The following is an 18,935-nucleotide window of genomic DNA, read 5'->3' on the forward strand; positions in this document are numbered from 1 at the left end:
TCACAAGCTACCAAGGTTCATTTAAAGTACTTATTCTGCCTGGCATGAGAGATGATCCCTGCCACTCAGAGAGCTGTGGACTCGAGCTGCAGAAAGAAATTGCTCTTTGCAGAAAAGAAAAGTCAGAACTAGCCAATATCAAGGTCCTTTGAGTTCATCATCTTTCTCTCAGAGATAAGAATTTCAGGAGGAGATAAGATATTGAAGTAAAAATGCTTTTATTTAGAAATTATGAGAAAGAAAAGGGAGAGAGAGAACAGGAGAGCTATATTGCTAAGAGTAAACATCTCCATGGGGGACATGTGGGTAACGTATGCACAGGGAACACATGTACAGAGGCAGCACATTTCCTTTGTTCAAATTGTCTTTATATATATATTTTCCAAACTTACCCCAGGTGGGGCTTTCAAAATAGCTAAAAGTGTGTTACTATAGTAGTTGCCAAGAAGAAGTGTTTGAAATTTTTATGGTCCTCCTAAACCTTCCTTTCCTGGACTGTGTTCCTGCTGGAGCTTCTCTCAGAGAGGAGTTCCAGCCTTCTCTGGGTCTTTTCTAGCACCAGTTAAAGGTCTTAACAGATCTTTTTCCTGTGTCCACAAGGTGGATCCTGTAAGTAATGATTTTTAGAAATTTAGGGCTAGTAATAGAGTGACTTCTTCATATTACATTTCTTGGTTTCATTAAGTCGCAAGAACTCATTATCAGAGAGGTCGTCCCTAATTTCCTGCCTGCCTGTCTGCTTCAGATAGTTTTGAACCTCTGTTTTAAATATATAATACAGCCTAATTTATAATTGAGATTGGCTTAGACCTGTGAGAAAGTTCTATTTTCTCAGTATAATATTTGGACTATAATTTGGTTAAATTTAACAACTTTTACAATAAATTTTACAATAAAAGCTCAAAATTTGCCATACACTTAATAGTTTCAGGATCTTCTAGCTTACTGATATGATAAATCAAACATTTTTGTTATTTATAAGGCACAGTTCACTCTCCATAGGACAGGGAAAAGAAAAGACTTATCATTTTTAATGACCTTAGCTAGCCTTGGTATTTTTGGGCCTAAGAATTATTGTTAATTCTAGGATATTATCTTATTAAATCCCAGGTACATGGCATATAACAGGAAAACATTTTTAAAAGTTTCCAGACCAAAAGTCACAGTATATAACACATATGAAGATTTTTTCATAGATTCTTTTTTTAATTTTGAACTGGCAGACAATATTTTTAGTTTTTTTTATTGAATCACTGTGAGTTACAAAGCTTTCACGATTGACTTTCAATCATATGATGATCAAACACCCACCCCTCCACCAGTGTACATTTACCACCACCAATATCCCCAGTATCCCTCCCAACACCCCCCACACCAATACAGCCTCTATGGCAGGCATTTTCCTTTTTTACTCTCTCTCTACTTTGGGCATTATAGTTTGCAATACAAATAATGAGAGGCTATCATGTTTGGTCTTTAGTCTACTTTCAGCACACATCTCCTATCCCAATCAATTCCTTCAACCATCATTGGCTTAGTGGTCCCTTGTCTATACCAATTGCCTTTACTTCTAGCGCATGAGGCAGGCTTCAAATCATGAAGCAATCTTCCTGGTCCTTGTCTCTACTGTCCTTGGGTGTTAGTCTCATACTATGCTAGTTTATATTCCACAAATGAATGCAGTCATTCTATTCCTATTCCTCTCTTTCTGACTTATTTCACTTAGCATGATACTCTCCATGAACATCCATTTATAAGCAAATTTTATGACTTCATCTTTCTTAACATCTGCATAGTATACCACTGTGTAGATGTAAAGGTAAAGGTAAAGGCCCTCCCGTTGATCGTCGATTTGCTCGAGCGGGCCCAGTAACGTCTCCATTGGAGACTTGGTTGTTACTGTGTCTGGCATATCGAATACTCTCGGTAGCTTGCCGGGCTCTCCGAGAGGGGCGGAGGAATCGAAATCGGGTCGGCCATGTTGGCCGCTTGTAAGGCAAACGCCCTACCCGCTGTGCTATCGCTCCAGCCCTACTGTGTAGATGTAGCAAAGTTTTTTTTAACCAGTCGTCTGATCTCAGCACTTGGGTTGTTTCCAGATTCCAAGTATTGTGAACAGAGCTTCAATGAACATACAGTGCAGATGTCATTTACCTGTGCTTTTTTGCACCCCTGGGATATATCCCCAGAAGTGGTACTGCTGAGTCACGCGGTAGCTCAATTTCTAGTTTTGTAAGTATACCCATATTGTTTTCCAAAAAGGCTGGACCAATCGGCATTTCCACCAACAGTGAATGAGAGTCTCTTCCTCCCACATCTGAGCTAGCACTGGTTATTTTTGTTCTTTTTGATGTGTGCCAGTCTCTGTGGTGTGAGATAAGATCTCATTGTTATTTTAATTTGCATCTCTCTGATGATTAGCAATGTAGAGCATTTTTCCGTGCCTTTGGCCATGTGTATTTATTTTAATAGTGAAATACCATGAGGTACAGTTGTAGACTTACAAACTTTCGTGCTTGGGTTTCAGTTATACAATGATGGAGTACCCATTCCTCCACCAGTGCCCATTCTCTACCAGCAATGATCCCATTAGCCCACCCAACCCCCTCTCCACCCCCCACTCTTCTCCGCCTTTGTGGCAGGGCATTCCCTTTTGCTCTCTCGTTCCTTTAGGGTGTTGTGGTTTGAAATAGAGGTATTGAGGTGTCATTGTGTTCGGTCTATAGTCTACTTTCAGCACACATTTCAATCCCGAGCAAAACATATGAAGATTTTTACTTCTGATTCTATCTTGTCCTTAAAATGTGAACATTCCACAAACACATATATGGTCAGACAGATAAATTGACTGCATACACACCAGTCATCACTGATGGGGGTGATGTGGCGGTGGCAGTGGCAGGTCTCTGTTCACTCAGGACTACTGGGGTCTTCAATAAAGATGCTCAGACTCAGAGGTGAAAAGTAGAAAAGTTTATTGGAAAGTATAATAGAAAGTAAAAGGAATTCCCCAAGTGGAGTTTGGAGTGTGGTAAAGAGTATAGGACTAAGATAATGTAAGGAAGTTTCATCTAGGTCATTTAAGGGGTTTCTTGTATTTCTTTTCAGCTGTCAAACGTTTGCAGAGGGCACCAGATAATCGGAGGGATATCGGGCTGAACTAAATTTTTGGAGTATTGTTGTGCCTTATTATAGTCCCCTTGTCAGCCTAGGCTGCAAGACAGAGTTTTATGGTCCTGGGGAGCTGACAGGAATGTTGAGACAGGGCCTTGAGGATGAAATGTAAGCCAGACCATTGGGAGAAATATGGCAAGAGGAGACTGCGGCTTACTCCCTCACTGACAAGGGGAAAATAATTTCCAGGTATTATTGCCCATTTTCCTAGTTTCCCGGTCAACCTAGGCTTCAGGTCAGTGTTTAACAGTAACTCCAGGACTATCTAACTAGGACCTTGAGGATGAAATGTGTCAAATTTATAGGGGATATATGGAACGTTTGGCAAAAGGAGACCTCAAATTCTTTCTCATTGACAAGGAGAAACTGAGATTTCCTATTTCACTACCAACACTCACATACATGCACAAAACTCTGATCCACATTTATTGTTTCTTTAAGAACAGTGGGACGCAAGCTGGCACAAGAAAAGGAAGAAACTCTCTCTAGAGTGACTTTGGTCTGTTGGCCTATTGAGACCAAATACTGATTTTTGATCCTCGTTTTAGTATGTTACTAACTGAAGCTGATCAGAAATAGCTTTATTGGTACACCAAAACTGACAAATTACATTGTGACCAAGTAGATGTAAGCCCAGAATTCAGACATTTTCATCTTCAGCATTCCAAGCTCTGAGGGTTAGCAGAAAGGAGAGTTTTCAAGAATAGAAAAGGTAAATACTTGATTTTTACCCACTATATAATGCACATTTCCTTTAACTATGGAAAAAGGGTGAACAGAAGCATTGACAACATCTGTAAGAGTAAAACTTTCCATGAAAATGATGATTGTTAATTCAGTAAGGAAGCATGTTCCTCAAAACCTTTCAAGAGTTCTTCACATTTTGTACTGCCCATGAGGAAACAAAAGCTGTTTTCAGACTCTACTTGCCTTGGTCTTGCCTCCTGCAGTCAGGTCAAAATGGTTGAGCAGAGGAAAAACCTGTGAGCCCAATCTTTGACACCATACCCTTGATGTAGTCTAATCACACTTATTTGAGAGTCACGTAATAATAACTCTCCCTCTCTTCCTTGCATTTTCCTTCCCTCTCATGACAATCTTGGAGAGGTGAGACTGAAGTGTTGATTCCTAGTGCTTTCCTCATACTTATTTGCGTTGATGCTCTCACAATTGGCCTGGAGACTCCCTCAATTTTATTCTGGACTGGTCCATCTATTGGCAACAAAGCTGTTATTACTATGGTTAATGTTCTAATGATTTCTGGGGAATTTTCTCTATTTTGACATGTTTTGTTTTAAACTATTCTTTCTCAGATATGTAAAACAAAACTAGCATGATCTAGATACCAAGGGAAATGCTGTATTAACAAAGCATTGGTCTGGATATCAGCAACAACTGCTATCCCAGGGGTCAGATAGTGTGAATATAATATTTTTATTCTAAGCTTAAAAAGTTGCCATTTTGACTACCCCTTTTAATTCATTTCACCAGTGGCTATGGATCCCAACAGTATACTTCTGTTTTCTCACCTTGACATGATTTTAATGAGCTAAAGTGCCTCAAAGTTCTCCATTTTCAGTTGCCTCACAATGACAATGATTTCTTTCTGTTCACTGGATCACATCAGAGGTCACAATTAGTCTAAAGAGAATTGAATTGGTACCTTTGAGCCCCATCCCACGGGTTTGGTTGCAGAGAGTGAGACACACAAACACATAGGGAGACAGATAAACACACATGGACTGTCTAAGTTTTAGGTTTCCTGGGCAGGGTCTCCCAGTCAGGCAATTTATTCAGTACAGTATTGCTCCCCCACCAATTCCCAGGGTTCCTAATAGGTAAGTCAATGTTGACAGAGTGTTAATAAGCACATCAATTTCACTAGGTACAGAGCTATTAGCAAGCACTCTTGACATATAAAGTCCTGACAATTTCCTATTCTATTTTTGCACATGTAGGTCCTATACCTAAAAGACTATAACAGGCTTAGTCTATACTTGTTCACTGTATTATTTCAATTGGTAGATATTTGTTTACTCTTCTGTTCTTTTCTGCTATATTATTATTTCTTGGGTGCATTTTTGCAAATCTTATGCATTATTATACCTAAATTTTCCTACCAAGGGGCATATACTATCATTGGCGTTTATGTTAGGAGGACAAAGCAGCACAGTGCATTTCTTTTTTTTTTATTAGTGAAGCACCATGAGGTACAGTTGTAGATTTACAAATCTTTGTGCTTGGGTTTCGGTCATACAGTGATCAAATACCCATCCCTCCACCAGTGCCCATTTTCCACCACCATGGATAATATCCCCCCACCCCCCTCCCACCCTGACTCTGTGGCAGGGCATTCCCTTTTGTTCTCTCTCTCCTTTTGGGCGTTGTGGTCTGCAAAAGAGGCATTGAGTGGCAAACATGTTCAGTCCATAGTCTACTTTCAACATGATTTTCCCCTCCTGGGAGGATCCTTCAAACACCCTTTATTTGGTGCTCCCTTCTCTATCTGAACTGCCCTTTCCCCTAGAAATTTACCCTAGAATTTTCTTAAGAAATTTTTGAGACAATTAGACATTCTGGATGATGTGATTCTCTAAAATTATATTATATTTTTTAGATTTTGCAGGGTTTTTTACAGGCATGATTTATTTAAAAAGAATTTAGTCTTCTTATTTTCAGATGACATGATACTATATTTAGAGAACCCTAATATTTCTACCAAGAAACTCCTAGAAGCCGTAAACTTGAAAAGTAAAATCGCAGGCTCTAAAATCAAAACCAGCTTCACACCCAACGGAAGTCATGAGTTGCCCCCCAGTAGGGGCTCTCTGGCATGGCCATGGCACAACAGGGACATGGAAATAATCCAGAGCCCAGCAGCTTGAGGCAGAAATGTGAATGGACTATGCAATAAACTCCGGCGCCATGCCCCTCTCCCCCGGGAGGGAAAGGGTGTCTGTTTCTTCCACTTCCGCGCCCTCTGGCAGCACATTGGCCACCGCCTCAGAGATTATTGGAAAGTCAGGTATGAGCCGGTGGTGACGGGGCAACTGCAGCCTCATGGGAAGGGGGGCAGAACCAGCTCGTCCTTTATACCCAACTGAGGCCATAAGTTGCCCCCCAAGAGCAGCTATCCAGCATGGCCATGGCACCAGAGGCACATGGAACTAATCCCGAGCCCAGCAGCTTGTGGAAGAAATGTGAATGGACTATGCATTAAACTCCGGCACCATGACCCCTGGGAGGGAAAGGGTGTCTGTTTCTTTGCACCCCCCCCCAGCAGTATGGTGGCCATCGCCTCAGAGCTTATTGGAAAGCCAGGTATGAGCCAGCGGTGACGGGGCAACTGCAGCCTCATGGGAAGGGAAGCGGAACCAGCTCATCCTTCACGCCCAACCAAGGCCATGAGTTGCCCCCACGAGCTGCTCTCCAGCATGGCCATGGCAACAGACGCACAGAAACCAATCTCGTAATTATTCAGCTCTTGGCAGAAATCCCTCCAGATTTAATTGATAAAATATCAGAAATCCAAAATCACGTGGCCACGATAGCGGCCATCATGTGGTTTTCATAACCAGCAATAAGTAAAAGTAAAGTAAAGGCCCTTCCGTTGATCGTCGATTTGCTCGAGCGGGCCCAGTAACGTCTCCATTGGAGACTTTGTTGTTACTGTGTCTGGCATATCGAATACTCTCGGTAGCTTGCCGGGCTCTCCGAGAGGGGTGGAGGAATCAAACTCGGGTCGGCCATGTTGGCTGCATGCAAGGCAAACGTCCTACCCGCTGTGCTATCGCTCCAGCCCCAGCAATAGAAAACAAATTATTTCACAATGTCTTTTCAGCAGTTCTGATTGTTGGGGGGGGGAATTCCAAAAAGTAATGGTATATCTTTTGTCGAAATAATATATGTATTCAAAGTAGAGAGAGAGTTAAGTAGAAATCATCTGCCTCAAAGGCATCGGGAGGGGTGGGAGGGGCTATTTTTGGGTTCTTGTTGAAAATTAATTACTGGTGAGGAGAGGTATGTTTGATTATTGCATGACCGAGACTTAAAACTGAGAGCTTTGTAACTTTTCTCACGGTGATTCAATAAATAAATTTAAAAAAATTAAAAAAAATAAAAATCAATACCAAAATGCCCATGGCTTTCCTATACACAACTAACAAGAGAGAAGAAAGTGATATGATAAAGGCAATCCCATTTACAGTCATGCCTTAGAAAATCAAGTACCTCAGAATCAACTTAACTAAGGAGGTAAAGGAGGACCTGTACAAAGAAAACTGCAAAACACTACTTCAAGAAATAAAACAGGACACAAGGAAATAGAAACACATCCCCTGCTCATGGATTGGGAGAATTGACATTGTCAAAATGGCAATTCTCCCCAGAGCATTACACAGAATCAATGTGATCTCTTTAAGGGCACCCATGACATTATTCAAAGAAATGGATCAAACACTCCTGAAATTCATATGTAACAACAACTCCCCACGAATAGCTAAAGCACTGTACTACCAAGAGGTAATAATTAAAATGGCATGGTATTGGAATTAAAGATAGGCCTGCAGACCAGTAGAATAGGGTAGAATATCCTTACACATACCCCCAAATATATGAGCATATAATATTTAATATGGGAGCAAGATATGCAAAGTGGAGCAAGAAAAGTCTCTTTAACAAATGGTGCTAAAAAAAGGTAGTTACATGCAAAAAAAATGGGCTCAGACCTCTACCTAACACCATGCACAGAAGTAAGATCAAAATGGATTAAAGACCTCAACTTCAGAACCCTGAATATTTCACTACCTCATAATGGCTGGGAGTGGCAATGGTGCCAAACGGCGAAGAGTGAATAAAGTTCTGCCCAGAGATGCATGCAGGTGCGTGTTTGTCAGTGTGAAAATCGGTACAACATGCTAGTCGACCAAAAGCTAGCATTCGGTAGTCTGGGAGCATCTGTAAGGGCGATTAGAGATCGCCCTAAAAACCTCTGTTCCTCTCGGAGAGCCCAGCAAGCTACTGAGGGTAACCTGCCCGCATAGCAGAGCCTAGCAACCTACCCATGGCATATTCAATATGTCAAAAATAGTAACAATAATGGGTCTCAGACCTCTGACTTCAAAATAGCCCCCAATACGGCAACATTGGGAAGGACAAGCAAGGAGAGGCTGATAAAATCTCAGGGCCGAACTAGGCTGCCAAAATGAAGAATGACTAAAATGAATGTCTGTACTGTCAACACACATACACTGGCATCGGAAGCATCCATTAAGGATCTGATGGTGCAAGCTCAGAAGAACAAGTACAATGTCATTGGACTGAAAGAGATGAAATAGCATCAATCACATCACAACATTTTGGACACTGAAGAAGAACTGTTCCTTGGAACATGCAAAAATAGAGGCATCAGTGGTGTCGGTGTCCTTGGCAAAATGAATTTGGCCTTGATCATCAATTCCTTTGAATGCCTAACAACGCGAATTGGCACTTATTTTTTAATAGATGTGGCTCACTGCCGGCAGTTTCTATCTCCGTTGTCTGTGCACCAACATCCAACTACCATGAAGAAGAAATTGAGAAGTTCTACATGGAGCTGGAGAAGTTCTATAAAAAAGACCATACCTTCTACAAGGTCATTTTCAGTCATTTTAATACCAAGATAGGACCAAGAAGGTCACCAAAAGAACTCCACATCGGGACCCATGGCCTAGAATGGAACGAACAGGGTGAGAGACTGTCTGAGTTCATCATGTCGATCAAGACAATCCATGGTAACTCTCAGTTCCAAAAGGTCGAATCTAAGCATTGGACATGGGAGTCTTGCAGTGGACAAGCACACAGCAAAATTGATCACATCATATTCAGTCAAACATTTTATCTGACCATTGTTGCTGTTGTCCAAAAATTCTAAATGGGATAAGACCACTGTCTCCTTTGTGCAAAATTCTACTTCATGGAGTGGGGAGAAATAGCTGCAAAGTTTAAGAAGAGAACTCCCAGAACGACTACCAACTGGGAGCTTTTTGGCACAATTGCAGCAATATGGGAAGATGTTTTGATTGACAACATCGACCAGGAATATGATTGACTGATTCTGCACCTTCATGACTGTGCAAGGAATGCTGAGGGTGAGAAAGCCACAAACAGACTCCTGTCTTCGGAAATTCTCAAGTTCATTTGCCAACGTGGTTTGGCACAAGCCTCAGGTAATCACCAGCTAATATCTGAACTGGCAAAGCTATGCTGAGAAAAGATAAAGGAAGACCTCAAAGAGAGAAGAGCAGCAGTATTGGCCGATGTGGCAGAAGCAGAGAAAAATGTTCATAATGCCAGCCTATCCTTCACCAACTATAAGACCAAGATGACTGCCCTTTGACATTACATCTTCCAAAAGGGCAATGGAGAAGGTTATCCATGACTTCTACCCAGATCTCTTCAGTAGCCATGTCTACCTGCCCACATACCAAATTCAGCAGGATGAATATGTCCTTCCCAGCTTTCTCCCTCCAGAAATCCGACACGCCATTTCGCTGTTAAGGAAGCAGACAGCACCCGGTCCAGACAAGGTCAGCCCCCAAAAAGTGAAGAATCTGCCACCAGTACTTGTCAATACACTACTTTGGCTCTTCACATGCTACCTGTCTGAATGCAAAGTTCCATCCTAGTAGAAAATCTGCAGGACTGTAGTACTGTACAAGAAGGAAGACATCCATGACATCAGAAACTATTGCCCTATCTGCCTGTTGTCTGTCATCTACAAGCTGTTCACTCAAATCATCCTTAATAGGATTGGCAGAACACTAGATTAAGGACAACCATGCGAGCAAGGCTGGTTCAGAAAAGGATTCAGCACGATGCACAATATCCACATGGTAACCAAGCTCTTTGTGGTTTCTCGGGAGTTCAAGATGCTGTTCTGTTTAATGTTCATTGATTTAAAGAAGGCCTTTGATACTCTTGAGACTGAAGTGACCATCGAAGCCCTAGCCAAATGGGGCATTCAAACTCAGTACATCAGGATCTTCTGTGAGCTGTATTACGGATTCACCAATAGGATCACACCGTTCTACAAGGAAGTGATCATTGACAAAAAGAGAGGGGTTCGGCAGTGGGATACCATTTCACCGAAATTCTTCAGTGCCACAATGAAGAACTTCATCCAGTGACTGGAATGGGAAGGAATGGGAGTGAAGACAGACGGTCGGAAACTACACCACCTCTGCTTTGCTGATGACATTGTTCTAATAACACGAAACATTAGCCAAGCAGCACAAATGCTGACCAATTTCAACTGTGAGTGTGGAAAGATTGGACTTCAGCTGAATCTCATGAAGACAATGCTCATGAGACTGGAACTAGTTCCTGATGTTCCATTTTCTCTTAACAGAAAAACATCTCCGAATGCAGCAGCTATGTGTACCTGGGTCAAGAACTCAACATGATGAATGACTTGGCGCCAGAACTGCACACCAGGAAAAGAGTGGTGTAGAACGCCTTCAAGAGCATCAAAGAAGTTGTTAAGAGGATGAAGAACCTCTGGCTCCAAGCACATCTTTTCGATTCCACCATTCTTCCTGACTAACATACGCCTCAGAGACCTGGGCCCTATGAAAACAGAATGAGAACGCTGTTCAGGTCTCCCAAAGAGTAATCGAAAGAGCTATGCTTGGAGTATCATGCTTCACTCAAGTGAGAGAAGGAATCTGGGGTTCCGACCTCTGTCGACAATTGAGGATCAGGGACTCTGCCTCATTTGCCAAGGTATCAAAAAATCAGATGGGCCAGTCACGAAATGTGATATGGAGATGACCGTTCAACTAGAGCCATTACCGACCCAAGATATGGAAATGCACAACTACCAAACAGAAAGAGTAAGAGGGTTTAGCCTGCCACAGAGGACGGAGGTGGGAAGGTGTGAGGGTGAGGGGAGGGATACTCGGAACATTGGGAGTGGAGAATGGTCACTGATGGATACTTGAACATTGTTTGACTGAAATGCAATCATAAAAATCTGAAAATCTGTAAATGTATCTCATGGTGATTCATTAAAATAAAATAAAGAAAAAAGAATTTAGTCTTATACTTCTAGAATTATAACTCCTGTATTATTTATTTTTGTGATCCACTGAAGACAGATCTTGCCATGGTATGCTTTACTATTGTCAGAACCACTCTCATTTCATCATCATTTTGTTATAAAATTTTCTACTCTTTTCTTATATAATTTTTATATAATTTTTGTTATATAATTTTCTACTCTACAGTTACATATTTTGACTTGTTTCATTTCCAGTGATCATTTTATTTTAATTATTAATTAATTTTGGGCAGTATGATAAATATTATCAATATTACTTTTATTCAGACCTTAGAGCTGTCTTTGTTTTATTTTATCAGTTGAGGTTCCATAGTTTCACAATACTATCAATGATAGTTTCCAATGAACATCATTTCAGCACCACAACCATCACCAGTTTACCCACCTCACACCCTCAAGGACACCAGCACCCCTATCTTTCAAAGCCCTTCATCTCAGATGTGTTCATTATTGTGTTGAATTTGGCTCTTTGTTGTTACCTTGCTGTGTGTCTTTAAGTCCAAGATATGAGGAATATCATTCTGCATTTATCTGTTTCCTTCTGACTGACTTCACTCAGCATGATATCCTCAAATTTCATCCATATTGTGGAAAATTGCATGGATTTTATGTTTCCTTCGAGCTGATGCCAATGGGGATCCCAGAGTAACTTATGTGAATTGGAAAGGAGAGAGTTATGTTTCCAGAAGGGAATCTACTGTTTTCTCTCTATCCATCTCTGCCACCCCAGGAACTGCTGGGGAAATTCAGGATTGACAAAGTCTTTGGTGATCGCCTAATGGCAAGGACTTCACTTCCCAGCAGCCCCAGTAGGCAGTCATAAAGCCACACCTGATGTCCACTTGTTCTTCTCAATAAGGGAGTTAATCTGTACTACCTTATTTTGCAGGGAGTAGTGAATCAGGCTGTAGTGAAGAATTGCTCTTTAAATGAAAGTCAGCCCTAGAACTTACCCAAGCATTTCAGGTCCTTAGTTTTTTTCTCATAGATGAATTTCAGAAGGAAACAATCAGCAAAGTAAAAAAAGGTTGTTTTTTAATTTTGTTCTTGCTTCTTTGTTTTGGGGCCACACCTGGCAATGATCCGGGACTATACCTGGCTCTTCACTCATGAATCATTCTTGGTTATGTTTTGGGGACCATGTGGGATACCAGGGATTGAACCTGAGTCAACTGCTTCTAAGGTAAATGCCTTACCTGCAGTAATATCACTCCAGTTGTTTAAATTTTAGTTATATTAAAAGTACATTGAGTTACAAAATTTTCACGGTTTGGTTTTTGAAATGCAATATTCCATCGCTAATCCCACTACCAGTGTCAACTTCTTTCCACCAGGTTCCCTATTCTACACCCAACACCCAACCCAGTCTGCAATATAAATAAGGACCTTTAAAGTTTGGTTATTATAGCTTGGATCTCGTGATTTCAGTATTGTTGACTCTGTGGTTTGATATTTAACTATATCGTCTCTTAACACCATGGGTGCACTTGAATTCTCTTGACCCCTACCTCTGTTACTTTGAGAAAGGTGGGGGATAGAGAGAAGGAGAGAGTAACATGCTTGAGAAGATTGTAGGTTTCTTCAAAGGCAGTGTCTTGAATGGCTTTTAGGACCATTTTTATATAAATATTCTTCATGTTGCCCTGGCCTGGAGTTTTCTGTGTACGTTAGAATTCATCAGGTATTGTCATAAAAGAAGATCTTTGAACTTTTTGTGATCATTCTTGATGTCCTTATTGTAGTCTTTTGTCTCTTCTGAAGCTTGTCCATTCAGTTGTTTGTTTGTTTGTTTGTTTGTTTTGCTTTTTTGGGTCACACCCAGCGGTACTCAGAGGTTACTCCTGGATTTGCACTAAGGAATTACTCCTGGAGGTGCTCAGAGGACCATATGGGATGCTGTGATTTGAACCCAGGTTGGCCACGTGCAAGGCAAATGCCCTACTCGCTGTGCTATCACTCCAACCCCAGCTTGTCCATTCTGTAGGGGATACAGCTTTCTCTAGGTCTGTAGTGGCACTAGGCAAAAGTCTTATCAGGAGTTTACATTTCCTATGCCCACAAGGTGGGCTTTTTTTAAATGGCCTTAGAGCTACTGGTCACTTCCCAAGAACTCGTTGCTATGGGGATGGAGGCTTCCCTATTCACCTGATTCCCTGCTTCAGAGCTGTATATTATTCCATTGTGTATACATACCCTGACTAATTAATCCTCTCATTTTTAGTTGTGCATTTCCATATCTTGTGTTATTTCTGTATCTTGGCTATTGTACTAAGAACTATGATGAATATAGATGTGCATATATCATTATTCATTTTTGGGGGGATAAATGCTAAGTGTGGTATCAGTGGGTTTTATGGTGGTTCTATGTTTTTTTGAGAGATCCCCTATTCTTTTACATAGGAGCTGAACTAATCAACATTCCCACCAAGGATGAGGGTTCCTTTCTCATCACATCCCTGTCAACACTTATTATTTTCAGACATTTTGGTATATGCCATTCTCATAGGCATAAGATATCTCAATATTGTTTTCATATGCATTTCCCATTTCATAAGTGAAGATTAAAACTTTTTCACCTAACTGTTGATGATCCATATGTCTTCATTGAGCAAGCCTGTCCATTTTTTAGTGTGGCCATTGAATTTTTGGTTGAATTTTATTAATGTTTTATACACATGTGAGTGTATGATGTGTTGTGCACAAATATTTTCTCCCATACAGTAGGGTGTCCTTTATTATAGCTTGAGTATTTTTACTGTGGAAAAGCTTTTTAATTAGATAATTTTTGGTATTATGGTCTTTGTTACCACCTTATTGACAACACTTCTGTGCAGTTTGCGGGAGAGTTCTTAATTAGGGAAAATGCGATTGGGCCACATTTAGAGGTGATCAGGGCTTATACTCCTAGATATGCCAGGGATTGAACCCAGCTAGATGTGTGTAAATCATGTGTCCTTCAGCCTACTATCTCTTTGGTGCCAATTTCTTGGAGAATTCTGCTGAAGTTTTCTACAGTATATGGTTTCTGATCTAATCTGTATATCTTTAATACTCTTTGAGTTTGTTTTTTATTAATGGTGTGAGGGACTCTTCTAACATCATTTATTTATGTTTCCAAGCACTATTTTCTGAACATATTTTATTTACTCCACTGCATACATTTAGTTGTTTTTGTCATGTATTAACTCTCCATAATTTGGGGGGTTGGAATTAACTCAGGATTCTCAGTTCTGTTTCATTTTTTCTGCAGGTCTATCTTTATACCAGTACCATGCTTTTCTTATGTAAGAATATTTTTACAATTCTCTAAAACATCTTTTGGGATTCTCATTGGATTTTCTCTTTCTCTCTGTTTTTCTGTCCTCATAGCAAGATGGATTCTGGATATACTCTGAGTACTGTAACAACCATCTGGACGCCTGCATGGAGCTCTCCAAACTGATGAAGGATAGCCGCTACCAACACTTCTTTGAGGCCTGTCGCCTCTTGCAGCAGATGATTGACATTGCTATAGATGGTTTCCTTTTGACACCAGTGCAGAAGATCTGCAAGTATCCCTTACAATTAGCTGAACTCCTAAAGTATACTGCCCAGGATCACAGGTAAGAGTTGAGGTAGGCAGGAAGCAGGGAGACAGTCTCCTCTATAAGTTGTTTCTTACTGAGAATGCACAAAATTTTCCTTTTTTGAGCGTCTCTTAGCTTATCTGAACATTTAGATGATATATTCTTGCTCACAAGGCTGACATGTCAGCAATATAAGGAATACTCAAAAAGTTTTAAATCAGAATGAACACAAGGTCAGCATAATCAAATTAGAGACTATTTTCATGGAGTTTAGTGCAGCTTATGGCCTACTGCTCAAACAAATGAATCTGTCCAGGAGAGCAATGCTGCAATTGCTTGTTCTACTCTGCTTGATAAATTTGAATATCTATGCAAGTTACCTGAAGAAGTTGCACTTATCTCTTAATCAAGGCAACATACCTGTTCTTTTTAAACTTCCAATCTTTGGTGCTACAGTGGGTAGTGTATTTGCCTTGCACGTGGCAAACACAGATTCGATTCCCAGCACCCCATATTGTTCTTGGAACCACCAGGAGTAATTTCTTAGTGCAGAGCTAGAATTAACCTCCAAGCATCACCAGGTGTTACCCAAGCCCACTCCTCAAAAAAAAAGAAACCCTCAAACTTTCCAACCTGAAGCTATTGCAGCTTAACTATACCTTTACTTTTTTTTTTGAAATAAATAGATTTTATTTGGAGGATTTTTAAGGTGTGGAGGGGGGAGAGAGTGAGAGAGAGAGAGAATAATGGACTCAAGAGAGAGTACGGGCTTCTCCAGGGGCAGAGAGAGCCCCTGCACACATCCTAGCATTATACAGGAAAGCATGAAACTACACATCTCAAAAGGGGAGATGTGGGCGACACGTGTGCTTGGGCACCACATGTGCTCGGCCACGTGGGTGCGAGCAGCACATGAGATCGGGTCGCATATGCACACCCTTCATTTGTTCAAGGTGTCCATTATAGGGTTTCTCCAACCTGCCCCCACGTGGGGCTTCTTCCCAGGTAAAAGCCTGTTGATAAGGAGGTTACCAAGGAGGTTGGGAGTGGTGATGGTCTTCTTTGGGCTGAATAACTAAAGTTAATGAGATTGAAGAAGAGGTCCGAGGGAATTTGAGGAATATCCTTCATGGGGAGGGGTTCAATCTCCTCAGGATCCACTGCTCAAGGTCTCATCTGTATCCACAAAGTGGGTCAGCCTTGGAATTTTCCTCCCAGAAATTTTGCTGACCTGTTTCATTGTCCAGGGAATTTCTCTATCTACCTGCTATATCATATTCCCCCCTAGGACTTTACCACCTTAAATATTTAAGGGGAAAATGGTCGGTGGTCCATCTTCTGAAACTGCTTCATGCTGACAGAAGGGCGCGGACCCTGACTACATAAGGGGTGAAACCTCATGCTACCTTAGATTTTAGTGGGCCCCAAGCAAAGAATTGGTTTGTTTCCTGAAGATATCTGAAAAAAAAGATCAGGTCAATTAGACTGAGGAATGTCACTTTGATATAATTAGACCCTGGAGAAGTAGAAGGCCCTTTTTGATCCAGTAAGGACAGAATAGTTTGCTCTCTTAGAAAACATGAGTTAAAGCAACAGAAATCCTTTTACCCATTTCATAAAATGGTGGAATATAGTCTTGAAACTTCTCTGGGCACATTATACTCTTAATGTTTAAAGGAAAACTAACCCAAAGAATACCAATAAGCTCATCTAACACTGACCAGTATGGTAAATGCTAGGAGTCATCTTCAGCAGTGAATTATCTTTACTAAATTAAACTATCTTTACTCTTTCCTCTTTCAAATTATTTACCTCATTCATGATGCAGAGAATCTGAGCAGTTTCTAGCCTGTCTTTAATACCAAACCCCTCAATTTTTATATGCTGGCACAATATTTATTCTATTTTCTTATTGAGATCTCTAAAAATAAAGAATACATTTTACCCAGTTCTCCTTAGTTTTCTTCATGTAGGTTTATTTCCTACTTTGTTTTAATATAGTGAATGTTTTTATTGGAAGTGATATACAGCTACTGTTTCTATAAGGTCATTGATGTAGGCCAGTTGATTTTATGTCAAGCATAAAGCCATTTCTTGGCTTCATTTAAAAATCATTATCTTTCCTAAGGAATATTTTCATATGATTCAGTGGTACTGAAACTCGGGATCAGTTTCAGACTGAAATCCAAATGTTGTCACACTAGGCATTCCCCTTTTATAAGTAATAACACTAGTAGTTTCTTTATCTTTCATACTCTGTTGGCAATGAAAGGGATGAATTAAGAAGTATCTTGAAAAAAAATAAATATTTTTCCCCGAGTTTACTAGCTGGAGGATTTTGGTACTCTTTAGACATGAAATTAGGATGTAGCTAAATTTTATTTGAATAGGTTTTATGTCCTACTGCCAGAATCGAGTTTAAAGGATTCCAAGTGTCTGGCTTTTTGAGAATACACGGAAAAATTCCTACAAAAACACACATACACACACAAAGAAATTAAAACATTTTAAAATATGAAAATAGATATGATGCACAAAATATCACTGTCACTGTCACTGTCCTCCCGTTGTTCATCAATTTGCTCGAGCGGGCCCAGTAACGTCTCCATTGGAGACTTTGTTGTTACTGTGTTTGGCATATCGAATATGTCATGGGTAGCTTACCAGGCACTGCGTGCGGGCGAGACACTCTCGGTAGCTTGCCAGGCTCTCCGAGAGGGGCTGAGGAAGCGAACTCGGGACAGTCATGTTGGCTGCGTGCAACGCAAACACCCTACCCGCTGTGCTATCGCTCCCGCCCGCACAAAATATAAAGCCCTTTTATAACAGTCTTTTGAAGATATTTTCCCACTCTCTGGTTTGAAATTAAGAGACTCAAAAATAACAAAGCAAGTGTATGAGAAACCAGGGATACAAATTGTGAAGAATAGTCAGAAAACTTAGTTTTATAAATATACCACTAGATGTTTTCTATGGTTAGGAAAGTTTATGAGCCACTGTATTTAACTGCCTGTAAAAATGTATCTACTAATGAGATCACATGATGTCTATACTGTGATATAAATACACGCTTTCATGTTTAGGTTACAATCACACAATGATCAAACACCCATCCCTCCACACCATTGCAAATTCCCCACCACCAATATCTCCGGTATACCCCCTTTTCTCACCCTCCCCCTGCCTCCATGGCAGACAATATTCCCCATACTCTCTCTGTACTTTTGGGCCTTATGGTTTGCAATACAGATAATGTGAGGTTATCACATTTGGTCCTTTATCTACTTGAGCACAGATCTCCCATCCCGACCGGTTCCTCAAACCATCATTTTCTTAGTGATCAGTTGTCTCTTCCAGCTGTCTTCTCCCCTTTGCTCATGAGGCAGGCTTCCAGCTGTGGAGCAATCTTCCTGTCCCATATATCTATTATTCTTATGTGTCAGCCTCATTTTATGTTGTTTCATACTCCACAAATAACTTCAGTCCTTCTATGTCTGTCCCTCTCTTTCTGATTCATTTCACTTAGCATGATACTCCTCATGTCTATACATGTATAAGAAAATTTCATGACTTCTTCTCTCCTAACAGCTGCATAGTATTTAATTGTGTAGATGGACCAAAGTTTCTTTAACCAGTCATCTGTTATAGGGCACTTGGGTTGTTTCCAGATTTTGGATATTGAGAACAATGCTACAATAAACATATAGGTATAGATGTCATTTATACTGTGCGTTTTTGCATCCTCAGGATATATTCCCAGAAGTGGTATTGCGGGGTCATATGGAAGCTCAATTTATAGTTTTTGAAGAACTGTGAATATTGTTTTCCAGAAAGGTTAGACTAATGGGCATGCCCACCAACAGTGAAATAGTGTCCCTTTTTCCCCACATCCATGCCAGCATTGGTTGCTTTGGTTCTTTGGAATGTGTGCCAGTCTCTGTGGTTTGAAATGACATCTCATGTTATTTTGATTTGCATCTCCCTGATGGCTAGTGATGTGGAGCATTTTTATGTGCCTTTTGGCCATTTGTATTTCTTTTTTGAGGAAACATCTGTTCATTTCTTCTCCCCATTTTTTGATGGGGTTGGAGGTTTTT

General features: G+C 40.6%; 1 protein-coding gene across 7 annotated transcripts in view; it reads left to right on the forward strand.

Moving 5' to 3' along the window:
- ARHGEF9 (Cdc42 guanine nucleotide exchange factor 9) overlaps positions 1 to 18,935 on the forward strand; it is a 480,567-nt gene that overhangs the window by 280,751 nt on the left and 180,881 nt on the right. For all 7 annotated transcript variants that reach the window (XM_056130045.1, XM_056130050.1, XM_056130046.1 and 4 more), the window contains one exon: positions 14,642 to 14,874. In XM_056130045.1, the coding sequence (XP_055986020.1) occupies positions 14,642 to 14,874 (233 nt within the window). The remainder of the gene's footprint in view (positions 1 to 14,641; positions 14,875 to 18,935) is intronic.

This window comes from Sorex fumeus, unplaced genomic scaffold (assembly GCF_029834395.1).
Source record: "Sorex fumeus unplaced genomic scaffold, SorFum_2.1 ptg000073l, whole genome shotgun sequence".
NCBI lineage: Eukaryota > Metazoa > Chordata > Mammalia > Eulipotyphla > Soricidae > Sorex > Sorex fumeus.